The sequence below is a fragment of the Camelus dromedarius genome, chromosome 7 (genome assembly GCF_036321535.1).
Source record: "Camelus dromedarius isolate mCamDro1 chromosome 7, mCamDro1.pat, whole genome shotgun sequence".
In the NCBI taxonomy this organism is placed as follows: Eukaryota; Metazoa; Chordata; class Mammalia; order Artiodactyla; family Camelidae; genus Camelus; species Camelus dromedarius.
In genome coordinates this window covers 4,464,019-4,491,771 of record NC_087442.1, presented here as the reverse complement: position 1 = coordinate 4,491,771, position 27,753 = coordinate 4,464,019, and the positions used below count along the sequence as shown (strand labels likewise).

Sequence of the window (27,753 nt, the reverse complement as noted above, 5' to 3'; positions counted from 1 at the left end):
TTTTTGTTTTTGTACAGAAATTTTAAAATCTGACTTATATTCTCAAGCTAGTTGAAAAGTATCTGCTCACCTGCTCAAGGCTTTTCACAAAACACAGTTTTTGTTATGACCAAAAGCTCAAACAAGCCTTAAATTAGCCTGGGAATTCTGTAAAGAAAGCATACTTTGAAGAATTTATCCTAAAACACACTGATATGAAACAAGACCTAACACTAAGCTCTCTTCATGTTTCATACCCCCGGTAAGTACTCTGCGTAGATTATCTCATTTCATCCACACAACTACAAGACAGTTCCTACTGTTATTGCCATTTCATAGCGGAGAGAAGTAAGGTGAGGACTCATCCAGGGCTGGGGTTGCCAGATCAGGCCAATAAAAGTACAAGATGCCCTGGTAAATTTGAATTTTAGTGTAAGTAATTTCCACATATTTCATGGGACTTTTTTTTTTACTTGAAATTCAAATTTTAGGCCATCCTGTATTTCCTCTGACAACTGTATCTAGGGACAAATGAACACAGCCCCTACGCTAGTCTAAATCTGCCCAGCCTCAAAGACGGTGGGTTTAACCACATACTACACTGCAAGGAGCAGTTTAGTGTCATTCTTAGTAGTAGTAAAAACCTGAACCTAACTCAAAACATCAATTTCTGAAATTTATACAGTTGTACATTAATTTGGTGCAACAGGATGAACCCATTTAAAGTAACAGAATGGGGAAGGTATAGTTCGAGTGGTAGAGCGCATGCTTAGCATGCACGAGGTCCTGGGCTCATTCCCCAGTACCTGCATTGAAAAACCAAATATATAATTAAATAAGTAAACCTAACTACCTCCCCCCATAAAAATATCAATAAAATAACAGCTAGAAACAGATCTGTCCCATTCCCATCAGAATGTCAAATATTTAAGTTATCTGACACCTTCTAGGGCCGGGAGAAGGCGGCGCAAGTGCAGGTCTCTGGCACTGACGGTGCCCTAGAACACCGATTTCAAACTTTTAATTCGCTTTCCGGAGCGCCATACTGTCCCGCTTTCACGATCAACATACGAGGTTTCTCCATGGCTTCTCTGAAGACCACATATTCCCAAGCCCTGACATCCTAACTCCGCTCCCGTTTTCAAGAGTGCGGCTGCACATCTCTTAATAGGCTTAAGGGCATTTATCTTTAATGAGGGCATTTTAATAAAAGTGAAAAACGCAAAGGCCGTCCGCGACCCACCCCCGCGCCCAGGGCCAAACGCGGGGTCAACAGCCGGCTGGGCGACGCCAGGGCCGCGGCGCGCCCGCCTCGGACGGTGACGTCACCCGCGGCGCGCGGGGCGGGGCCGCCGTCACGTCGTTCCCCGGGCGCGCGCTCGGGCCGAGGCTGCGGCGCGGCCACTGGGCGCCAGTGCGCCCCGTGCTGCGTGTGCTCGCGGCAGCTCCGCCCGCTGCGGCGAAACGGCTCGGACCCGGGCTGTGGCCGGAGAGACGATGCCACAGCCCGAGTCTCGGAAGGCCGGGGTCCTGCGCTACGGGCGTCGAGGTGAGTAGCGAGGGGCCTGGCGGCGACGCCGGTGGGGACTGAGCCCGCGCGGCCTCCGTCCGTCGCCTCAGGCGAGCGGCTCGGGCGCGCGGCCCCCGCCTCAGGGTCCAGACGGCCCGGGGCGCCGGGGGCGACCGCCGCTCCCTGCGGGGTCTGTGGCCGCAGGCCCGGCGTCCGTCGCGTGTCCGGCGTTTGCAAAGCAGGACTGGGCTCTTGAGGCGGGAGGGTGGGCCGAGGAGACGCCGCAGACCAGCCCTGGGCGCCCGGGCCCGCGGGGGCGGCGGAGGAGGCCCCGCGCCGCGGCCCCGCCGGCGTTTCCTACCCTGCAGTCCCGGCAGGGCGGCTCAGCCTCTAAAAGAAAATAGTGCCCTGGAAACATCTCGCAGTGGAGCGAATTGAATAATGCACCTCCTGTTCTTCCCCCCTCAGTGGCCACAGTATTCAGTGTTCACGCTTGTTTGAAAGAATAATAATTTAAAAGAAAAACACAGTTTTAAAAAATGGTTGATTTCTGTCACGCAGGATTTGACCAGGTCCTCTCAAGGCATTTGGTTGATGAACATCTTAGGTTTCCTTTTTCTTTTTCTTTGCAGTGTACTTACTTGTTGAAGAAATTGGGTTCTTTGTCCTGTATAATTTCCCACGCTCTTAGAATACTTGCCGTTTGGATAAAGTAAAAACTTCAAGCCCCCACCCTCCAGTGCTGGTAGACTTCACTGCTTGAGGAATATTAATATGCTTACGAGGGAAGAGCCTTATTTTCATCATCAAAGAAGATTCGGTCCAGCATTCCTTTTTACTCTCTGTTAGGAAAACGGTTGGCTGGTTGGTTGGTTGGTTGGTTGGTTGGTTTTCCAAGTATAACGTGAAATTACGACTTTGAAAATGCTTCTCATACGGCTGTGCACCAGTAAAATATGGTGGTGCTATTTTCATCCCCCAAGTCACAGGTTTAAGCTAGATTTTTTTTTTTTAAACCACTCAGCTCCTCCCTTTTACCTAAATATGCCTATGTTGAGATGGACTCGGCCTTCAGAAAAATCAAAAACAATCCTCTCCCTCCCCTCAATATTTACCAGTTGAGCTTTCAAGTTAAACGTCATGGAAGAGTAGTCCACACTTCTCATGCCTTCTCTTGACAATTTCTGTCAAGAGAAGCAATTTGGGGTCTATCTTCACTTTTTAAACCTTTTTAAAAATAATTGTGGTAAAATATACATAATATGAAGTTTATTGTTTTAACCGTTTTAAGTGTACACTTCAGAGGTATTAAGTACATTCACAGTTTTGTGTCACCGTCACCACTATCTCCAAAAGTTTTTCATCACCCAAAACAGAAACTAAGCATTAAGCATTTCCCCTCCCCCAGCACTTTCTATCTCTGTGAATTTGCTTATTCTCGATGCCTCACAGAATTGGAATCATACAATATTTGCCTCTTCTGTGTCTGGCTTATTTCACCTAATGTTTTCAAGGTTCATCCATGCTGTAGCGTATCTCAGACTTCGTTCTTTTGTATGGCTGGATAATAGCCCGTTGAATGGCTGTATCTCAGTTTGTTTATCCAGTCATCCTTCGATGTACATCTAGTTGTTTCCACCTCTTGGCTACCGTGAATAACGAACGCTGCTGTGAACGTGTGTTTACATGTGTCTGTGTGAGTCTCTGTTTTTGATTCTTTGGGGTACATACCTAGGTAAATCTGTTTAACTTTTTGAGAAACTAACAAACTTCACATTTTTAAAATTGCTTTTTTTAAATGCCCTCATACCTTACAAATTGCTAAATCTGATGCCCCCCTCAAGCTTTTGCTGGCTTGATTTGACTTCTTTATTAGTCTTTGTGACACCTTGTGTTGCTGGTCAGGACATCGTTTTGAGGTTCTCCGACTTTGTGGTTCTTTTCAGGTCCTTCATAGGCTCTGCCTCTACACAAGAGCCTTAAATACCCAGAGGTTCAGTGTTTGCTCCCTAATCTATTTTGCACTCTTCATGACTTAAACCTTCCTTTCCAAGTAACTTAAACTGTAATTTTAATGTTTATTTTTAACTTCTCTCTGAGGCTTAGATTTGAATTTCAAGCTATGCACTTCCATATGAGTGTTCTCTCTGATGCAGCATGTCCAGAACAAAATTTATCTTCTCTTAATCCTCCCATACCTGTTCTCTCTGCTCTTAAGTGTCGCTAAGACTTGAAAACTGGGTGTTTTAATTCCTCCTTTCTTCCTCAGGGTCCCATGTCAGGTCAGGTTGACAGGTGCAGACACTTTTGCCTCCCATCCTGCTTTCCACTCACTTCCACAGCTCTAGATCAAGCTACAGTTGCCTCTTACTGGTTTTTCTAACTGCACTCTCTGATTCTAGATTTTTTTTCGTCTGTCACGAAGCATTTTACACACTGTTCCTAGAATTTTCGTCCCAAGATATATTTGCTTAAAAACACTAGTTAGCTTCCTTTTGCATGCAGAACAAGTTAATTGTTATCCTCTGGGTCAGAGCCCCAGCCTGTTCTGATAGAATTAATCACCTCCCACTAGTCTTAACCCGCTCAGGTGTATTCATTGTAGCTAGCCATTCTACTTGCTATTGATCTGTTTGGAAAACTAAAAATAAATACACGTTGCAATTTCTCAAACTCTAGTGTTCTGCTTGAAATATTTCAGTATTTGGCTATTGCAGCCATCTTAATTTTAATCTTTAAAGTCAAACTTAAATCTCAGCTTCTGTAAGGGATTTCCTTCCAGTTTTTCATACAAAATTAATTTCTTCATGCTTGTTTCTATATACTGTAGTTTATTTATACCTTTATTGTAGTATTTTTTAGAATTTGCTTTAGGATATGCCCAAGTTTTTCACTTGATTTATTATTTCTTTAGGATTTTTATTCTTTGAGAAATTGAGATTGCTGACCAAAGGATATAAACATTTTTAAAGCTCCTGTGCCACTGTCAGACTGCTTTTTATTTATTTATTTATTAAAATTTTATTGAGTTTTAGTCAGTTTACAATGTTGTGTCAGTTTCTGGTGTACAGCACAATTCTTCAGTCATACATGAATATACATATATTCATTTTCATATTTTTCACCGTGAGCTACTACAAGATGTTGTATATATTTCCCTGTGCTATACCGTATAAACTTGTTTATCTATTCTATATATACACCTGTCAGTATCTACAAATCTCGAACTCCCAGTCTGTCCCCACCCCCTCCCCACTGGCAACCGTAAGTTTGTATTCTGTGTGTCAGACTGCTTTTTTAAAAGGTCCTGCAATTTATAATTTTCATCACTGATAAATGTATCATTTACATGTATTTCAGTGAGTACTGAAAATGTTGCTGATTTAAGAGTTAGAAGATAGTATCTTATTTTTATTTGCATGTCTTTACTAATTATTGAGACTGAAGATTTTTCTAAGATGTATTTCCAAGATTCATCCAAGTTGTTCCATTTATCAGTACAGTTGACTATAGAACAACACAGATTCGAACTGCGCAGGCCCACTTATGTGCAGATTTTTTTCAATAGTAAGTACTAGTACTATGAGATCCTCGGATACAGAGAAACTGAGGATACGGAAGGCCTCATAAATTATAGGCAGATTTTCAACTGTGTGTATGGTTGGCATTCCCACCCTCCTCGTTGTTCAAGGGTCAACTGTAGTTCGAAAAATGCTGTACGTAGAGTCCCAGCCCTAGCATCACAGAATAGTACAGGGTTTCTCAAACTTGGCACTGTTGACATTTTGGCCAGATAATTCTTCATTGCTGGGGGCTGTCCTATGCATTGAAGGATGTTTAGCAGCATCCCTGGCTTCTCCCCACCATATGCTAGTAGGATCCCCCCATTTGTGACAAACAAAAATATTTCCAGACATTACCAAAAGACCCTGAGGGTGGCCAAATTTTCCCAGATATTGCCAGATATCTCAGGCTCTGGCTGAGAACCACTGGCTTATGGCGTGAACTTGGAGCTAGGAGACTGTAACTTCACTGGTACAATTCACCCTTCTGAGACTCTGCATCTGTACACACCCTACAACATGCATGTCCATGTGAACATTCTGTCATCTAAAGACTAAATTGTAAAGTTAATCTCCAGTAAAACTTGTATTAAATAATAAGGAGGAAGCAGAAGTGAGGAGAAAATATATACAAATACACATAAAACCCACAATGACAGACTGCTAGAATTGATGCCCTATGACTCCATGGACAAGAATTCGTTGATAGCTAAGTCATGTAAGCACGATAGAAACCAACATACATACAGAACCCAGCAAGGTCACATAAAGGTCAGAGTCAAAGGAGGTTTTATTATGGAAAATTTCAGACATTTAAAAATTAATAGATTTTTAAAAACCTATTAATGGTCAATGGTTTTTCTTCTGTAACCCTCCCTATCTTACCTCTTATTGGTTAACTTGAAGCAAGTCTCAGATATTACATGATTAGATGATATTAACAGTGTAAAACAAATTTCCTTCTGAACTCTGATTTTTTTTATAAACTGTTTTAGGGAACAGCTTTAGATTTACAGAAAATTGTGACGATAGTGGAGTGTTCTTATATATACCAAGTTTATCCTGTTATTAACAACTTACATTAATATGATACGTTTATTGTAGTTAATGAACCAATATTTATGCATTATGACTAACATCCATACTTTATTCAGAGTTCCTTAATTTTTACCTAATGTCCTTTTTCTGTCCTCAGGACATTAGATGAAAACTAAGGGTCTCACCCAGGATACCACATTGCATTTAGTCATGGCTTCTTAACAGTTTTACAGATTCTCCTTGTGTTTGATGACCTTCACAGTTTTGAGGAGTAGTGGTCAGGTATTTTGTAGAACGTCTGTCAATTGGGAATTAGTCTGATGTTTTTCTCACAGTTGTATTGGGAATATGGATTTTGGGGAGGAAGACCACAGAGGTTGAAACCTTACGTAAAGGTTGAAGCCTTGTATTTTTATCTCACCACATAAAGGGTACATACTATCATTGTGATATTAATCTTGACCTCTTGGCTGAGGTGGTGTTTGTCAGGTTTCTCCACTGTAAAGTTACACTTTTTCTCCCATATTCTTTGAAAGGGAATCCCTATGCACAGCGTACACTTAAGGAGTGGAAGTTTTGCTCTACTTTCTTGAGGGCAAAGTATCTAAACAAATTATTTGGAATTCTGCAGGGAGATCTGTTATACTCTACCCTGCTTATTTATTCAGTCGTTTATATCAGTATGAACTCATGGATATTTATCTTGCACTTTGGGCTATAATGCAATACCACTTTATTTTGTTGCTCAAATTATTTTAGCTTTGGCTGTTGTAAGCTCTCTCAGTTGGTTTCATCTGTTCCTTTGACATACCCCCATCATTGTGGGATTTTGATTTTTGGGGTTTTTTGTGGTGTTTCCTTACCTTCTGGTACTACAAGATACTTCAGGCTCATCTTGTGTATTTCCTGTCCCAATCCTAGAATAAGTCATTTCTCCAAGGAGCCTTGGTTCCTTTTATTGGAGAATACTGTTGGAAACCAATATTTGGGCACTAGGTGTGATTGCTGTCACTGGGGTGTCATTCTTCTAGACCCTTTCAACTGACAGATAAGGACATATATGTGTACATACTAATCCTTGTATGTACATACGTGCAAATATATATATAACCATCTGTATCTAAAGCTAACATGTTAAGCTAAACATGTTCATACTGATGTCTTGAATTCTGATCCATTTAATGCTATAAATTTCCCTCTAAGCACTGCTTTTGCTGCATTCCAGAAGTTTTGATGAGTTTTATTTTTATTTAGTTCTAAATATTTTCAAATTTCTTTTGAGCCTTTAATTTCCAGATATCTGAAGATTTTTTTAAAAACCTTTCTGTTACTGATTTCTAGTTTAATTCTACTGTGTTTAAGAACATACTTTGTATGATTTCTCCTCTTTTTAAATCTGTTCAAGTTTGTTTTATGAACCAGAATGTGGTCTACATTGATGAATGCAGGTAGAGAAGAATGTATTTTTAACTTTTGTTGGATGGAGTTTTCTATAAATGTCAGTTAGATCAACTTGATTGATAGTGTTGCTCAGGTCATCTATTCGGTTTTTTGTCTGCTCAATCTGTCAGTTACTGACAGTGTTGTTGAAGTCCTCAACTATATTAGTGAATTTGTGTCTTTCTCTTGTCATTTTTCTCAGTTTTTGTTCCATGTGTTTTGATACCCTCTTGTTAGGTGTACACATGTTTAAGATTGTTACGCCTTCTTGGAGAATTGACTTTGTTATATAATGACCCTTTTTGTCCCTAATTATCAGACAGAGTTTGCTTTGTCTGAAATTAATGTAAAATCTCCAGCTTTCTTTTGATTAGGGTTAGCATGGTATAGCTTTCCATCCTTTTACTTTTAACATATCTGAGTTTTTATGTTTAAGGTTAGTTGGTTGTAAACAACATATAGTTGGATCTTGTTTTGTCCACTGTGATAATCCCTCTTTTAATTACTGTATTGAGACCATTCACATTTGAAGTGATTGTTGATCTTCCTTGTTTGTTACTGTTTTATGTTTATTGCTTTTTTGTTTGTTTCCTTTTAATTGAGCATTTTACGTGATTCATTTATAGGGTTTTATGAACTCTGTCTCCTCCCTCAGCCTGTATTAGTTTTCTATTGCTGCTATGACAAAGGAACACAAACTCAGTGATACAGAACAACACAATTTATTATCTTACAGTTCTGTGGGTCAGAGGTTTGAAATGGGTCTCAGTGGGCTAAACTTAAGGTATTGGCTGAGCTGTTTTGCTTTCAGGAGGTTCTAGGGGAGAATCCATTTCCTTGCTCTTAAGTTTCTAGAAGCCATCCACAATCCTTTACTGTGTCTTCCCCTTTTTTTTCCGTGTCTTAGAAGCCAGTAATAGTGGGTCACGTTTCTCTTATATTGCATCATTCTTATATCCTCTTTTGTCTTCCTCTTCCACACTTAAAGACCCTGTGATTACATTACACACACCCAGATAATCCAGAATAATCTCTGTATTTTAAGGTCAGGTGATTAGCAGCCTTAATTCTATCTGCTGCCTTAATCTGAGAATTAGGATGTGGATATTTCTGGGAGATCATGATTCTGCCTACCACATAGCGTATCAGTTATACTTCTTTAAAGCATTTTTTTATGGTTGCCCCAGAGTTTACAATATACATTTTGAACTAACCTGATTCTGCCTTAAAGTAACACTCTGTTGCTTGATGTGTTACATAGGTACCTTATTAATAGAGTAGTCCCAATTTCTCCCTCCCATCCCTCATTGCTATCATTCATTCACTTACCAGTATGCTACGATCACCCAATACATTGTTACTATTATTATTTTAAACAAATAGTTGTCTTTTGGGTCACTTAAGAATAAGAAAAATAAAAGACTTTATTTTCATTTTATTCATTCCTTCTCTGATGCTCTTCATGGATATCCAAGTTTCTGACTATACCACTTTCCTTCTGCTTGAAGTTTTTTTTTAACATTTCTTGCAAGGCAGGTCTGCTGGCGATGAATTCTTAGTTTTTTGTATGAGAAAAGCATTATTCCTCCTTCACTTCTGAATGATAATATCAATGAATATGAAATTTTAAGGTGGTGGTGGGGTTTCTTTTATACTTTATAAATATTTCACTTTGCTCTCTTCTTGCTTGCATGATTTCTGATGAGATGTTCACTGCAATTCTTACCCTTTTTCCTCCATGAATAAGGTGTTTTTCCCTCCCTGTGGATTCTTTCAAGATTTTGTCTTTTGATTTTCTGAATATGGTATACCTAGGTGAGGGTTTTTGAGGGTATTTAATCTGTTTAGTATTCTCTCAGCTTCCTGGGGTCTGTCATTAATTCTGGAGAGTTCTTGGTATTATTTCAAATATTTCTTCTACTTCTCTTTCTGATATTCCAGTAATGTGTATGTGTCACACTTTTCTGAAATTGTCAAACAGTTCTTGGATGGTCTGTTTTTTCCCTTCTTTTTCCTCTTTGCATTTTAATTTGCGAAATGTTTTTTGACCTATATTCGAGCTCACAGCTTCTTTCTTTGGCTGCGTGGAGTCTCCTGTTGAGGCCATGGAAAGCATTCTTCTCAGCCTTTACAGCACTCTTGATTTTTAGCATTGTCTTTTTGTTTCCGCCTCTCTTTACATAATCCATCTTGCATATTATCTTTTTTCCCATTAGAGCCTTTAACATGTTAATTATAGATATTTTAAATTCCCTGTCTGATAATCCAAAATTTGTGTCATCTGAGTCTGGTTCTGATGATTGCTTTATCTCTTTGGACTGTATTTTCTCTCATCTTTTATTATTCCTTGTATTTTGTTGATGATGTTTTTGGAAGGCTGACATGTTATATTAGGAAATAGGAACCAATAGGGTTTTGGCTGTGTTTGATATTTGCTGTAGCTACACGTGCCAAAGGCTTCAAATTCTTCTAGTGGCCTCGTTGTTCTATCTGCTCTCTTGACTTTGGGGTTTTCTAAGTGCTCTTCCCTAAAGAGAGTCCGTGTCCTGCAGCGCTTTCAGCTGTAACCCACAGGTGTTCAATTTGGAGCCCTGTTGGTGTGATGTAACGTGTGAGGGAGGGTGAGAGTTCTGTAATCTTTCAGCTGAATCTCACTTTGGGTCTGGGAGCTGTGACCTTCCCATGTGTTCTTCAGTGGTGTAGTTTTTATCCTCCCTGCAACCTCCTCTTTCCTTAGATGCAGGGTTCCTAGTCTATTTTCTGGACGCCTTCACCCTTGTTGATTACTTTTCCCCCTTGGGTGTGGCTGAAGGTGAGGAGGGGCTGGAGTGGAAGGAATGCCCTTTATCTGGAGAAAGCTCTGGCAGTGTCTTTTCCCCTGAAGCATATGCCTTTGTTATGAAGAAGGCTCTGGGCCTGTTAACATGTTTTGCAGTGATTACTCTGTCATAGGGGATCTTTCTGGGATCTTCATCTTCATAGTGCGTACTAGGTAGAATTCCTGGAGGTAAAGCCTGGAGAGGTGTGACCCCACCCCTTCTCCAAAAGGAGACTATCCCTGCAGTTTCTCACTCATGCCGGTTCAGCAGTGGTTTATGGCTTGAGCAGCTTCTGCTCTAGGTAAACAGATACCAGCTGTGGGTCTCCGGGTTTGGGGTGGCAGTTTGTCCTGTAACCTTAGTTCCCTGATTGGTTCTAAAGTGTCGTTGATTTTCAGTTTGTCCTTGTAAGGATGGAAGTGATGGTTTCTAAGCTCTTTTCATGTTGGAGTTGAAAGCAGAAGTCACCCCCTGTTTTTTAACTTAGATTTTATGACTTCTTGCCATTTTGAGCTAGGTGCATAGGTTCGGGACTGTGCTTTTGTATCTAGTTGATTATGTAGGCTAAAGCTGATATTTCGTATTTATCAGCAGATTAATAATGATTTCAAGGTATGTTGTCTCATAGCTTTTGCTTTCTTTAGAAAAGTATATCACTTTGAAATGTTCAATTTTTGCAAATGTGAAAATATCTTGTAACTTGTCAGAAAAACTTTTTGTATGCATTGTTTTGCATTTTATAGGCAACAAAGGCTATAGTAGTTCAGTCTTTATTAAATTTTCTATTTAGAAATAAAAAATTAGTACATGTAAGAATTTGTCAAGCTGTCCCTTTGCTGCTGAAACCTGATTTTATCAGTTTGAGTTTCTCCTGAAGCAAACCCTGAGATATAAATTCATATCCAAATTGTTCATTTTTGAGTAATCCCAGAACTTATCAGTTGGAGAATGAGGAGGTGAGAGGTGGGAAAGCTAGCCAATAAAGGGTATATTTTCAAGTCATTTTCCACTGTGGGCAATTTAAAGCTTAATTGTGCTGGGGAGTGCTGGGAGCCAGTGCAGAACACAGGTGTCAGAGTTATCCTGGATGGGGAGGGTGTGCAGGAGCTGGTATTTTTACCAGTCCACTACTGAGGGCTGCCTTTAGGGAGGGACACATTCCCCCATGTTTGTGGGCCTGCCCTGCACATTGGCAGATGGGCTCCAGAGGCTGGAAATGCAGGTGCCGGCAGTTGGAAGTCAGACTGTGTAGGACAGTGAGGCTTGAGAAGATGTGCAGATGGCACCGTCTGCTATATTGATTTCCTACAGCTTGATTCAGCAGGATGAGCTAGGATAGAAATTGGCCATTTGCCACATCAATTCGATTACCTTTCTAAACCTTTGAGGTTGTAGATTGCGTTCAGAAATGAGTTTTCTGAAAAAGGCTTAAAAATTCTGTCACATTATGATTTGCTGATGGTCTCTTTTTGGGAATACCTAACCTGTTCACTTTGAAATACAAAAGCAACAGTTTGGAATGTAACCTTGGCCTTGTGCTTCTGGTAGTGGCAGACGGGGTAACTTAATTCAAGCTCATTGGTGCTCCTGAAAAGCCTGAGAATTTACAAAGTTGTAAAAAATTACTGGGCCAAGATGTTAGGAGATGATAGGAATCCAGAGAGGCAAACATCTTGCTTGGGAGGAGAACTACTGATACCTTGAATCTTGTGGGAAACAAATTTATGTTTAAGAAAAGCACTAGATGACTTACATTTTTCAAAGAGCGGCAAACAGGAAATAATTGGTCTCTCCCTTGCCAGGTGGTATGACAGAGTGATTAAGGACGTAGGGATGACATTGGATCACCAGGATTTGAATCTAGTTTCTCTCCTTCCTAGCTGTGTCCTTAATTAAATTCCCTTTAATTTCTCTAAAATCAAGAGGGAAAAAGATAGAAACCTCATTCTTTCCTTGTCTATTTTGCACCCTGGAGACTAGTATTTTGTTCTTGTTTGATTAGTCTTACCTTGCATACTTGACTAATGTACATAAACCAGCACTGTCAGCACTGTTTACCCCAAGAGACTCATGACATGCCAGCAGAATAAAACACTCAATAGCCATGATTAAGTGTGGTCAGCTCCACTAGTATGTCTTTGGACCCTAGGACAAAGCTGGCTATAGAAGACCATGTTGACCATGGATGTACATATGCTTGTACATGTTGACTGCGCTTAAAGCCATTTTAGTTGCTCAGTTATTTGTAAATCTTAGGACATTTCTAGCAACCATTTTTTTCTTGTTCATTTATTTCATCTTTATCTGATGTACTTTTGGTTTACTATCCCTTTTTAGGGTCAGAAGGGGAACAAGAGATAACAGTTTTTATAGTTTTGGGGGTTGCAAGTGGTGGCGTACTATTCATTTTATGCACCTCTGTCAGAAGTTGCAGTCTTGAGGCTGATCAACAGCTTTTGTAATTTTTGGATTGCTTTAGGTGGGGGAGCACCACGCTTATGTTTTCTCTTTCCTCTGTTATCTGCTTGGCTTATGTCTATATTTGATTTTTTGGCCCCTGTGTTGATATGAGCTGGGGTTTTTTTTTTTGACCAAGAGAATAGCAACTGCAGTCAGGGCATTTCCTGAATATGCCTGGCAATCTTGAATAGACACCTGGGGTCAGAAATGAATTAATTAAAATATGACAGATCATAATAATGAAGGTTTAATACATACAGCGGAATATACAGTTAGAGTGACCTTGAATGTAATGATTTCATGAAGTAAATGTTTGTTGTACAGGCCCTTGTGAGGCTGTGGTCCTTTGTCCATAGATCTTAACCGGGAAGAGATGCTCCTTTCTACTGGGGCATTTGATCAGAGAGGATATTAAGAATATAGTCAGCCTCCACCCGTTGACAGTAGATATAATTATTCAAGTATGCATGCTAATTAACAAACCAAATAAAAACTCTAAGGATTACAAAAAAAAAATAGCCTCTACCAGCCCATATTCACTGACCAAGCCAGCGTCTTAAGTGTGGTTATTTTAGCTACTTTGTCATTTTGTCTGTCCTTTTAGTTTCCTTTTCTTTAGTGTTTAATTAAATTTTCTTCTTTCTTCCATCAATTTGTAAGTATCAGAGGGATATCAAAGGATTGTTCTCAGGGAGCATATGATGTCTGGAATTTGCTCTGAACCTTTCCTAACTCAATAATCTTATTTGTAATTACGAAATATGTTGGTGGCAGTGTTTTCTTCTCGTCTGCAGGGTAGGTAAGGAATGAGAATAATGTGTATTTTTGTGTTGTCATCACCTGGTAATTTCACAGGGTATGTAGGAAGGGCACTGTTGTAAATCAGTATTTGTACTTACATGACTGTAGCTCAGTTAAAATATGAATGTGTCTCTTTTATGGAAAAAGCTAACAAATGTTTGCTGTTTGACCCTTTGGAATATAGAGTATACTGATGAGAAAATAGCTGGAATCTACTGACAGGAAAATACCTAACATTTAAAGATAGACGTTTTAAACTTCATTAAATATTATGAGAATTATTTTGTACTGAAGGAAAATGAAAGCTGTCTTGTTTAGTTAAATAGAATTGTCTCATTAGTCTGTAGTAAAAGAAAGAAAAGATGGACATTAAAGAGGCATGTGAATTTTAGACTAGATAATGGTTCATAGAGGAAAAAGTTTTTCAAATCATGCTTTTAGATTTAGCGTCTAAATTTTATTCTCAAACTTTTGACAAATTAATGGAATTAAAGTATTTCTTCCTTTAAGTATGCTAAAATTCCTTTGTTCTTGAGGTTAAAAGACCATATATTTCATTTGAAACCTTCAAATATTTAATCCTCTCCAAATTTGTTCATATTTTTCAGTTTTTTTCTAAGAAAACTTTGTAAGAAGAATTTTACCCTGATTGCTAAAGTAATACATATCTTTGTATTTCTTTTTAATAAAATAAGTAGAACATTATCCATAATGCCACTAACCTGAGTCTATTAAATGTATTTTTCAGTAATTGCTAATAGCAGTATAACATTTTACAGCTAATGTAGAATGATTAAAAATAACTGGTAGAATTTACAAAAGAAAATTAATAAAGGTGATATTTCAGGTGGTTTTTAATTTTTAACTTCGGCTCATCTGTATTGTGATGAGAAATACAACTTTTGAGGACAATAACTATTTTTCTGAGTTGTTGCCTAAGCATTTTATAACTTTGATAATTCTACTCACACCCAGAATCTGGACATTTGGATAAGGACTTGAGTTTAGGGTGCCCTCCATAAGTTCCCACTTTTCTTTTCCCAGGGCATCTTTTAGAATAGCCACTTAGAGTTAAGCATGCATTAAGTTAGTAACGGCCACCCCAATCTGACTTTCTGTCTCCTGCTCATGACCTGGGGCAGAGCCCGGCCCATTGTGCCCGTGCCCCCAACCCCAGTTCTGGGATCCATGTAGATACCGTGACTCCATCCTTTGCGTGGGTGTATTGAACCAGCACCTTCAATCAGAGAAACCCTGTGGGTTTCACTTCTCCAAAGGGAGTTGGGTTGCTGAGAGGAGCTGCCTGCTGCCCCCGTGTGGGTGGTTGTGCTTCCTTATTCAGCATTCTTAATTCAGCACACCAGCTCAGGCTGCTCAACAAAGATTTTCTGATTTTTATGCATAATAGCAGAGCTTAAAATATGAATCCCCAGCACCTTGTCTAGCATATAGAGCTCCTACTGTGTTCCCAGTGTTAGCCTTTACTTTAGGATTGTTTAGTGATTTTCAGAAGAAAAATGTCAGATTGTTTAGTACATTTGATAGTTTGTGACTAGAAAATTACTGGAATGATTTTAAGTATCCATCTGTAGCGTGACAGTGTATAACAGGCATTGTCTTAGGGAACTTTATATATTAACTACTTTTTTGAGAATAATTTAGTAGTGGGTATGTACTGTGTTCTTTGTTACTGGAAGATGACTATGAAAAGCATCTCAAAATGGGTCTTCTTAGCGACAGCTTTTGTGCTATTTAGAAATTCCCTTCACTGTAATCTGATAATGGTGCCGGAATTTAAATTGAGATCTCATGAGATTTTAGACCTTTGTGACCTAAGTAGTTTGCCACAAAGCACTTTTGATATAACAACAGTGGGTGCTGATGGTAGCAAAAACAAGCTTGGTTTTTGAACAGCAACTGTGGAAGACACTATGGAGATTCCTCAAAAAATTAAAAATAGAACCACCATACAATCCAGCAAATATGCTGCTGGGTATTTTTCCAAAGAAAACAAAAAAACGTCAATTCAGAAAGATTTATGCACCCGTATGTTCGTTGCAGCATTATTTACAATAGCCAAGATATGGGACACAATGTATGTGTCCACTGATAGTTAAAAAGATAAAGAAGATGTGACATATATATTTATATAATACAATGAAATAGTATTCAGCCTTTAAAAAATAATGAAATTTTGCTCTTTGTGACAACATGGATGGACCTAGAGGGTATTATGCTAAGTGAAATAAGTCAGAGAAAGATCTCACTTATATGTGGAATCTAAAAAACCAAACAAACACAAAATAGAAACAGACTCTCATAGACACATAAAACAAACTGGTAGTTGCCAGAGGGGATGGGGTGGGGGATGCATGAAATAGGTAAGGAGATTTAGAGGCACAAACTTCCAGTTAGAAAAGAAGTAATGGGGATGTGATATACAGAATAGAAAATACAGTCAGTTATACTGAATTGAATTGGGAAAAAATGTTTAGTTTCTACTACTCAGGCATTGCAAAATAGGAAAAGATTGACGTGAAAAATCCCCTTCCCTTCTTCTGTGTACATAGTCCAAATCTTTCTTTGTTACATTTAAACTATGTCTATGTATGTGAGTCTGTTTTGGACTCCGCTAGTGTTACAGGTGGAGATAAACCATTACTTTGAACCAGGAAAAAAAAAAAAGAAAAAAATATAGTCAGTAATGTAATAACTTTAGATGGTGACAGATGGTAACTGGACTTATCGTGGTGATCATTTTATAGTGTATAAAAATAGTGAATCACTATGTTGTACACCTGAAACTAATATAATATTGTAAGTCAATTATAATTCAGTAAAAAAGAAGATAATAATAATAATGACAGTGTCTAATGAAACTATCCATTTAAACTGTTTAGATGTCTTCTTCCTCTCCTCCTCCTCCTTCACAGTAAACATTTGTTTCCCAGGATGTGCTCTGCTCACATATTATACTCTAAGATTTCACATTGCACAGAATCTAAACAATGTCCTGTAACTTCTTTTGAAGCACAAATGCACTTTAAAAAATCATACAAACAATTATTTGTTACTTGTTAACACTAGATACTTTATTAAACATAAAGGATTTGAAAAGATGGAAGTGATCCTGTCCTCGGGGTTTGCTTACAGTAAGTATAGCAGTGCTTATACTACAGGCAAATTGCTTATTGGGATAGCTCCAGCTGTGTATCTAGGAAGGATCCTTCTCATTAACTGTGTCTCCAAAGTCTGAGTATTGACATCTGATTTTCCAGCCATAACATTCAGTCTTTCCAGGTCACTCTCCGGTAACATGACACCAACAATCATTGAGCCCCACCATTGGCCCATCCACATTTTTTCATCCTGCCTCATTCTTCCACATCCTCCCATTTCTCCTTGTCTGTCTTAAATCTGTGGTCTGTCATTCTAATCAGCACATTGCACGTACCTTTCCCCATTCTTCTTTGGTATGTCCCTGGCTAAAGCCTGACTCTCAGCTTACTAAAGGCACCTGTTCCTGAGCAGCTACCAGACCACGACTAGAGGAAAGCATGAAACCATCTCTCTAGTCTCACAGAAAATTCATGTACACAGGTGGTTAGCCTTTTATTCATTTAACTTTTGCAAAATGTGTTACTTTGATACCTAACTGCTGAAGTTTTAGTTTTCTTAACTATTCAAGTTTATGATTGAAAGCATTTGGTCACTAGCTATTTTCTTTATTAACTAACCTTTAATGTTTGCTTTGACCTTCATTTTAAAAGCTTTCAGCCTTGGAAATTGAAGCCATGAGTGTATAGAAGGGATAGCAAAGAATACGAAGCAAAAAGCCTTCATTGTATAGATGCTGGATTCATTACTTGTTAGCATAGATTAGATTAAATTTTCAGCTTTTGATTTTTGTTTGGATGTTTTAATTTCTTTCCTTAAGCATTTAAGGAACTGTTATTTTATTGTATTACAGACACTTGATTAAGTTTCCACTTCTTTATAGTTGGGTGTTAACTTTTTGACCTGTCTAAAAGACTTCTAAAGTCTTTTGCTTCTGAAGATTTGTGATTAATTATTTAAAAGAAAGTGACCTAACTCTGTAAATTCCTCTCATTTCTATAGGTTCTTTAATTTAGTATGATGATTCATTACATTAAAATTTTTCTCTAAAAATTATCATAATATAGCTTGAAAAAATAATATTTATCTGATGGGATTGTTGAGAATTACTACATTTTATGGTTCAGGACAAAGATTGTTGATGTTGAGCTGTTGTGAAGAGGATGAGTGTGAGGTGTTCTGTGAAGAATCTGGACAGCGTTACCCAGATCCTATGGGTGAGACTTTTAGGAAAGACCTTTTTCATTTTGCCATTAAGTGCTGACAGCCAAGAGGTAGCCTAAAATCATGCAGCAAACAAAATGGAAAGTAGCCTCCTGTTTTTATCACAATGACCTTTTAGTTAATTTATGAAACTGGAAAATGAGAGCCTGATGTTTTTTAATACCTAGTTTTCATACTGTTGTTGAAATAAGGTAATCATGCTCTCCATGCATAGTAATAAGGTGTTGCTTGACTCATACAGGATAATGATACCTTTGTTTTGAAATCCCAGCATTTTGCAAGCATATTGTTAACCATATTACAGTAATTTTTTCATTAATTTCAACAAATATTTATTAAATGTTTGCTTTGTGCCAGGTTTTGTTATAATCTCGGGATACTTCAGGAGGTAGACAGAAAGCTCCTGCTCTGATGAAGCTTACATTCTAGCAGGGGGAGATAGATAAATAATAAGCATAATGAATAAGGAATTATGTAATAAAAGTGGTAAATTACATGGAGTAGGGAAGATTGGAAGTGCTAGTCTTCGGTGGTTGAGTTGCAGTTTTAAATACAATAGTCTAGATAGAGCTTTATTGAGAAGGTCATATTTGAGCAAAGATTCAATAGAGGTGAAGTTAGCTGGGATGAAGAGTATTCTAGGCAGAGGGGAGAACCAATGCGTAATCCCTAAGTGGGAGTGCGATTGACATACTTAGTGACCCAGAAGGAGCCCTGTGTCTAGGACAGAATGAATGAGGAGGGAAGTAGTGGGAAATACAGTCAGACCATCAGGTAGGGGCTTGTAGGTCATTATAGGGAACAAATGGTCACAAATACCTTTCCATATCATATTTTAAATTTAGACCTAATGAGAAAGAGGAAAAAGTTAACATTCATTGAATTTATACTCTATTCTTTCATTCTGTAGATATTTTCCCACATCTTCTATGTGCCATTTATTGTGCTAGGTGAAGGGAATACAGTGAACAAAGAAACAAGAAAAAGTAGTCACAGTTTTTATGGAGATTATCTTGGTCTAGTGTGAATCATAGTGTTTGTGCGTTAATCGTTGTGCCTGATGACATATATTATCTCTTATAATTCTTATTACTTCATTTAATTCCAAGTATCCAGTAAAATAGAGAGTATTGTTAACTTGGAATCTGGTTGATGAAAATGAGAATAAGAAAATTTGGTAATTTTTCTAAAGTTGCATAACAAGTATGACAGAATGGGATTAGAATTTAATCTTGTCTTTTTGTTACACTGTTGTTTGGTTCCCAAATCTGGTCATGCATCCTAGTTAACTAGGAAGCTTATTAAAAGCTATAGATTCCTTAACATTACCTCTGCAAATTCTGGTTTACCATATTTGGCACAGAGCCCCAGGAATCTATATTTTTAATAAGCATTCTAGAGTTTCCTGTAGTTTGGCACTGCTGCTGTCAATACTATATTTATGGTGGTGATGTGGGCATCCTTATCTTGTTTCTATTTTTAAAGAAAATGGTTGTCATCATTTCACCATTGAGTATCATTTTTGCTGTAAGGTATCTGGAGGTGTTCTTGGTCAGGTTAAGGATTTCCTAATTCCTAGTTTGCTAAGAATTGAGTGTTGAAGTTTAGTAATCTCTACAAACTCAACTGACCAAATTATGTGCATTTTTCCCTTCATTTTTTTAAGGTAGTAGATAATGATAATAGGTTTTCAAATATTGAACCAGCCTTGTAAAAAATGTATTCATTTTTTAGAATGTTATTGATTCCAGTTTTAATGTTTTCTTTAAGATTTTTGTAATCTGAAATTGTGTTTAATGTCCTTTCTTATACTGTCCTTGTTTTGTTACCAGGATAATAGCCTCAGAAAGTGAGTAGAGAACTTTTCCTCTTTTCCTGTTCTTTGGAGGTTGTTACATAAGACTATATTCATCTGCTCCTCACATGTTTGCTAGAACTGTCTTTTTAGTCTAGCAGTGTTTCTGCAATGGTTTAATACTCAAAAGGACTATTACAGCCATCCAGATTTCCTGATTTTCCAGTCTGTTGTGCATTTATACTTTTCTAAGAATTTATCCATTTCACCAGAATTTATGAACAGTACTTTTATTTTTAGTCTACATCTGTATTTATGCCCTCTTTCATTTTCTGTGTAATTTTTTCTGCTTTCTCTCTATTTACTTGATTAGTCTTGCCAGTGCTTTGTTAATTTTATTGATCTTTTAAACAATCAATTTTTGGCTTTGTTACCTAGTTTCCTTTTCATTTTCTGTGAATTCCTTATATAACTCTTTTTGTTTCCTTTTATTTTTGTTGGGCTTATTCTATTTTTCAAAATTCATTGTTTTGTGGTCTGTATTTTCCAACATTAGCATCCCAGGCTATAAATTTGGCTTTTGCTATATCCCACAGATTATGAAAAGTAGTATTTTTACTGTTTTGTTCTAGATAGTTTCTAATTTTCATTTAGACATTTTCGAAGTTTCCTAGTTACCTTTTTGTCATTGATTAGTTTTTAACTTAGTTGCCTTGTGGTCAGAGCATGTGGTCTATAAGATGCAAACTCTGACCCCACTAGGCACACTTCTTGAAGACTTGCTTTTGCTCTGCCCTCTCATGGGTAGCTCTTCCTCAGATACTTGCTGCGCTCTCTGCTTTATGCCAAGGGATGGCTGCTAGTATAGGTAAGAACAGCACAGCTGGGGAGTTAAGATTCTGTCAGAGTGAGTTTTTAATTTAATGTTTAAGAGATTCATTGATCTGTTCTGGATGATGATGAGATCAAGGGTGGGGGCAGGGTCACTTAGGTAGAATGTGGGGGAAGGTTACAAATCAAGGCATTTTGAGCTGTGGTTTTGAAGGATTCTGGACATTGCCCAACATGCTGGTGGGATTTGGGATAAAGAAAAGGATGCGGACCACATGTCAGAGTGTCTCCCATTGTCTAGAGCTGCTTGACGGAACAGGCCTTGATTAGTGCCCTCTGGCTCCTTGTGATTGGAGAAGGGATTAGCTGGCTTTCCCTCTTGGCCGCTTTTGCGTGGCTCCCTTCTGGGTTCAGGGTCCAGGAGGCTAAGGTGTAAGCGGGAAGGCCTGGAGTGGCTTGAGGAAAACAATCTAAATATAAATCTCCTTATACAGTTGAAGAACGGATTGGCTCCGTGGATGCAGAGTCCTTTATGGAATCAGAGCAGCCTGTGCAGTTAGTCTTGAACTTCAGAATTTCATGGCCTTTTGAGGAATTAGTCCTTTAATTTTTGATGATATTTGTTTGCTTGCTTTTTACCTATGCCTAAGCAAATGTTTTAGGAAGTTACAGTGATTGTTTTAGTTGAAACCCAATGTTTCACCTAAATGTTCCTACCCTATTCTCAACATTTTTGTTGCAGGGTTGCAAATTTGCACCTTTTTTGTCTTTTCATTTGTCCTGATGGCTCCATTCACCTTGCTTAGAGAACATTTTCTTCCACTTCTAAATAAAGTGGTTGTTTCTCTGTACATGTCTTTAATTTAAAAAGTGCTGACAGCTGACATGACCACGTTGTCATTGGTACTGACTTGCCTTTTGTGCTGTAGTCATTTCCTTTGGTATTACAGTATTGGGAGTTTTGTTTGTTTGGGTGTTGTTTTCTTTTTTTTTTTTAAGCTTTTGAATTGACATGTAGTGTAATAACTAACAGTTCTTGGTTGGCAGATAGTTAGGAAATTGAGCTGTTTACTGTCTTCTGGGCATATGGCATAACATTGTACAAAACAGCTGAATGTTGGAGCCTACTGATGCTGATTTGCTTTGTCCTGATTTGGGGAGCATGATAATAGTTTTTATATTATTTCATACTGTAGAAATAAAGAAGTAGTGTGTAAGTAGTATTGCTTTGTAGATTTCTTCTTTGTGTACATTACTTAAATAGGGTTTCTCTGCCCTAATGTTCAGTGAAGTATTTCAGATGTGCTTTGGGCTCTTTACAAATAATTCCTCTGGAAGTTGTGAGGGGCCTCCATGAAAACTAGATATTACCAGAAAGCTTAGGGAAAAAATGCTGTTCAATCTCATATTGTTTATAAGACATAAGGAGAGGGAACGTAGAATTATTTGAACTCTTTCAGTTTAAATTTGAAATGTAACTCTTGAATCTAGAGTGGGTAGTAGGGCAAGTTTAATCTTTGGAAAGTAAAATTGTTTTTTCAAGTTGCTGGTTTTTAATAACAAATTTTAATATCCTTGGACTAAAAGATATAGTCTTGTAGTTTTACAGTGAGATGGAACCTTAGAGGTACTGTCATGACATGTGTGGTACTTGTATTTTCATCAAGAAAAGTTAGAACCTAAAAAAAATTACCAAACTGAAAACAATCCAGAACAGAGGTGAAGAAGTATCCATTAACATGAGCAAATGAATAAGTCAGCTATTTTGCTGCCGTTTTGTTTTCTGAACACTAACACATTGGCCTGCGGTTTTAACCGTTGAATCCTTTTATTTTTTTCATTCAGTGCTATCCATGTATCTTCTTATGCTTGACTCTTGGTTAACGGTATGCACAGGGGTCCTAAGTAAATAGTTTAAAGTGCCACTTGATGGTGTGGACAACAGTGAATACAAACTTGGTAGTTGATTTATAAGTGTATTGAAGTGTCTAACATATCTGTCCTTCTCTTTTAGGAAACTGAAAATGGCCCTTCAGCTATGCTAGGTCTATAATGGGAAGTGTCACAGTTCGGTATTTCTGTTATGGATGCCTTTTTACGTCTGCAACCTGGACAGTTTTGCTTTTTGTTTATTTCAACTTCAGTGAAGTGACTCAGCCACTTAAGAATGTGCCCATCAAGGGGTCTGGACCCCACGGACCATTCCCCAAAAAATTTTATCCCCGTTTCACTCGAAGTCCAAGTCAAGTATTAGAATCACAATTCAAAGCAAACAAAATTGATGATGTGGTAGATAATCATATTGAAGATCCAGAAAAAGGCAACATGAAATTCTCTTCTGAATTGGGTAAGTGTATTTGATTTTTGCTAGCAGCATTTCAAAGTGTTTAATCATTGGAAGCTTAAATTTAATTGTTTTTTAAATCATGTATTGCTCAGAGGATTAGAAATGTGACTTTTTTCCCACAGCAATTTATTTTATTCATGGGCTAGCTGAGGTCCTCTGACTTTTGCAGACTCAGTGGGGAGTTGTATTCTATTTTGTCCAGTTCTGACTTCAATATTTCATGAAGACTTGAGAGAAACTCATAAGGTCCAGAATAGAAAAAAAAAAAATGAAAAATTAAGTGGCTGGAAAAAAAAATGGAACCTATGGGGGAAGATTTTAATTGCAAGTATTATTTAATTAGGGAAAGAATGGTTGAAAGATGACTATATTTAATATATTCTGAAAGGCAGTTAATTAAAACAGAACACAAACCATTGGGTTTAGAAATAAGCTGAGATTACTTATATCTAATAAGATTTCTACTTATAAGAATTATTAAGGTGCTGGACTATATGTATTAAATATAGTTTATAAAACAGAAACATTTATTCTTCAAAAATTGTATTTTATTGAATTTCAAAGCAAGAATCTTCAAATGCTATAGTTGTAGAGTCCTGATTTCAGCAATTTTAAGAGGTAAATGAGCCATGTTGGTTATCTTTAAAACTTAAAAAAAAATTTGATCCTCATTGAAACATCAAATAGTAAGTAATTTAGGAGTAAAAGCCTATAGTAAGAGATTTTGAGAGATTGAAAGATCCACAGACTATAAAGGAAATGTTAAAACAGATTTTTTTTTTCATTTCATCATAGTTTCAAAGAAATAAAATCAATTTTTAGGACTTAATCATTTTCTAATACATGAGGTCAAAAGTACTTATAATTATATGAGGAAATGAGAGCTAGTGCTTCCTTTAGTTTTTGTAAAAAAATACCATCTAATATTTTTCAAACAGCCATTTGGACATTTTAAGAAACATTAATGCCAAATTTCTAGATTTTTGTTCAATTATTTTGATAAAACTTTTATAAAGAAGTAACATTGGGTTTACCATTTTGAATGGACTTTGTGTTTGCCTTTGAAAGAAGCCTTAAGAGAATTATAGGTATTTGAAGTGCCAAACCTAAATGGCCAAGAGAAAAGCTAAATTCTTTATAAAAAGATCCTAAAGAATATGCAAAAAATGATTATAGCTAATAAATTAATTCATCAAAGTTGCAGGGAATCAACACAAAAACCAGTTGTCTTTCTGTACACTAACAATGAACAGTTTGAAGATAAAATTGGAAGAACAATTCCATTTACAGTGGCATCAGAAAGAATAAAATACATAGGAATAAATTTAGCCAAGGAGGTGTCAGATTTGGACATTGTGAAAACTATAAAATACTATTGAAAGAAATAAAAGTAGACTTAAATAAATGAAAAATATATCCTAGGTTCATGGATTGGAATGCTAAATACTATTACGATGTCAGTAACACCCAAAGCAATCCATGGATTGAATGTAAACCTTATCAGAATCCCAATGGCCTTTGTTGAAAAGATGGAAAAACTAATTCTAAAATTAATACGGAATTCCAAGGGGCTCTGAATTGCCTAAACAAACTTGAAAAATAACAGAGTTGGAGAACTTCTATTTCAGAACTTCCTATGGATCTGCAGTATTCAAAACAATGTGGTACTGGCATAAGAACAGGTATGTAGATCAGAGGATAGTCTGAGAGTCCAAAAATAAACCTGTGACATCTGTGGTCAGGTAACATCTATGGGCAAGTAACGTTTGTGGTCATTTGATTTTCGTAAAGGGTGCCAAGAGCAGTTAATGTGGAAAGAATGGTCTTTTCAACAAATGGTGTTGGGATAGCTGGATACCCACATGCAGAGAAATGAAGTTGAACCCTTCCCTCATATCATATATTAAAATTAACTCAGAATGGATCAAAGACCTATATGTAAGAGCTAAAACCCTAAAACCCTTAGAAGAAATCATAGGAATAAATCAAATAATGAATTGGGGAGACACTGTATTCTGTATCCCATCCCCTCACACCCCAGCATTATTAAAGGGTCGGAGTTACCCTATCATTTAAAAAACCCTACTCGACTTTTAAAAGCCAGTGTTCCTGTGAATTGTTTGACCATGAAGTCTTTTTTTTTTTTCTTTTTGACATCTGTTAATGTCCAGTGGAATTAGTTTTCCATGACCAGACTTTGGGAAATGCTGTTACAAGGGAGTCATTCTGTGAGGAGAGGCTATAAAGTTCTGATATGGGAAAGAGCAAAAGGAGATTTTATTGTTCTAGATAAAGGTGAGGTTTCTGATGATATTAGAGCAAGGATGTTAAATTACAGTGATTTTGATTAGCTCTGTGGAAGACTTTCTTGACTGAAGCTGATTAAAGTCTGGAACGAGAGACTTTTTATAGAAAGGTTTACCAGTATTCTAATTTTTTAGGGGAGGAGTTTATATAAAAACCTGCCTTTATAAATAGCAAGGTCCTACTGTATAGCACAGAGAACTATATTCAATACCTTGTAATGGCCTATTGAAAAAGAATATGAAAAGGAATATATATATATATGTAACTGAATCACTATGCTGTACACCAGAAATCAACACAACATTGTAAAACAACTATATACTTCAATAAAAACAAAGCAAAAAACCTTGCCTTTAATTGGGGCCTATTGTTCATATGGGTTCTATAATCTATTGCTTTCGTGGAAAAAAATCATCATTGTCTCTTTTTTCTTGATCATAGTTAAATTTTTCTCCTGAAAATATTCTTAAGATAATGGCTAGTGAGCAGGTGTCATTTATGGCTAAGGCACACTTGCTTTTTGAGCTAGACTGATAAAAATTTGACTTTAACCTCAGTTTACTTTTTTTTGACAAACTAGATTTGAGAAACATGGCTAATTGGTTATAAGAAGTTAAAAGTCAAGATTTTTTTTTTTTAAAATGGAAACAGAAAGGAGTTTATTAGGGCACACTGCTACAGACAACATCTGGCCACATAGGCGAGAGGTACCTGCATGAGCACTGAGGGCCTGCTGTTGCAGGGGCCGGCTGTTGGGGTGTTTTATAAGTTTGGGTCACAAGGTTCCTGATTGGCTTGTGCACAAATCTCTGATTGTTTGTAGGTGACAAGTTTAGGGTCTACGAAGGGCTAAGGGATTTGACTCTGATAAGGTAGACATTACCTGGGGCTATCAGTTTGTTAGGGGAAACACGCCCAGTAAAGAATGTACTTTATTTGAGAGCCCAGAAATGGGGGTCATTGGACTTTGAAGGATGTCAGTTGGTCCAACATTCCCCCTGACAGATTGGCAGTGACAAGTCTTTGGGACAGGGGCAAAGGTCTCTTCCATATCTACTTCCTGCCTGCGTGCTAATTTGTCCAGGGTTATGGGGCCCACACATCCCTGCAGCCTTAGAGGTGGGAGTGGAAGGAGACCCTGGCAGTGTCCAAGGGCTGCATCACAGGGATGTTGGCTTGGTTTGTGGCAGCAGTTTTGGTAGGTGGTGTGTATTTGTTCCTAAGATCACAGATCTTGGAGCTCAGAGACAATTGTTTTTGTAAGAGAGGAATACAACACAAAAGTAGGCGGATACCAAGATAAATAGCTAAACCCAGTAAAAACAAAAAATTTGAGAATGTCTTAAAAGGACCTTATCCCTTCATAGATCTAGGAAAAGGCATTGGAGAAAATGTCAGAGACCTGTTCAGTGACTACTTTCCTGTAAGCATTGACATACCTGACTCATTGGGGATAAAAGTACAGCACTCAGTCTGTATTACTGTGAACGGGCACCTTGGGTGGGATGTTAAGAACCATGTGGTTTTGTAAGACAGCTTTCCTTAATGGCCAAAGTAGATGTCACCATTAATGATCTTAGTGCTTTTCTAGATATGAGGAGATGCTAGAATTTGAGTTCATAGAATCTCCTGAAAATATCTAACTGTCTGAAGGCCTGTTTTGCTAGTTTCCCCAGAGCAGAGTGCCTCATTCCTGATCTCCGCCCTGAGCTCAGTAGGGTGCCACTTCAGTGGCTTGCAACTTAATCCTTGTAGAGGCAGATGGAAGGTGTCCTCATGGTCATAAATTGGCGACCATGGCTTGGGAGGCATTTCATGACCATTTTGACCCATGGTGCTAGGAGTGCTCATTCCTAGGGCAGGCGAGGATTTCATTGATAGACCACTCAATGTGCTGTTACTGGACTAGGCCTTATTAACAGCAGACCACCTGTCTTACTAGTCTGTTCCCAGGAAAATATCCCTCTTGTTGCTTCTTCCCATATCTAGAGTTACACCATTATATCACAAATCTCCTATAGAACTGTATATCTGGTTACTTTAGAAGAAAATTCATACTTATGGTCAAAATTAGAGCAGGTAATAATTGACCTGGTGAAGGAATCCCAGCTAGTATTATCACTAGGGGCCTGAACAGACCCTTAGAGTGGAGAAAGGTAACTCAGAAGTACTAGGTAGAGGCAGTTGACCATAAACCTAACAGTGAGATTAACTTAACTCTGTACAGGATCATGAAATACATTTAGTTTACTGAGCTTTAGAAACTAACCTACAGTGGTTTTGTAATAATTTAATTAAACTTTGTAAAAATCCCCAAGGGCAGGACAGCTGCTTGTTAGCTGTGCCTTGCCCTCTTTCTCAAAATTTGCATTTTAAGAAGATGGTGAGATAAGGGTTCCTGGAGAAGACCAGGTAGAATATTTGCATCTCAAAGGCAAGTTCCTCCTAGAATGAGTTTTCCCTCAGGATCAGGAAGGTTTTTTTGTTTGGTTGGTTTTTTTTAAGATACTTACAAGTCTCTT

General features: G+C 37.8%; 1 protein-coding gene across 2 annotated transcripts in view; it reads left to right on the top strand.

Moving 5' to 3' along the window:
- Positions 1–1,373: 1,373 nt before the first annotated feature.
- The window catches only part of GALNT11 (polypeptide N-acetylgalactosaminyltransferase 11), a 48,026-nt gene continuing 21,646 nt past the window's right edge, over positions 1,374–27,753 (top strand). Inside the window, exons 1-2 of one of the 2 annotated variants that reach the window (XM_031455754.2) lie at positions 1,374–1,528; positions 22,592–22,924. In XM_031455754.2, coding sequence (XP_031311614.1) covers positions 22,630–22,924 — 295 coding nt within the window. In that variant the 5' untranslated portion in view covers positions 1,374–1,528; positions 22,592–22,629. Of the gene's footprint in view, positions 1,529–22,384; positions 22,464–22,591; positions 22,925–27,753 lie in introns of those variants that run through there. The other variant, XM_010991432.3, reaches the window with a different exon arrangement.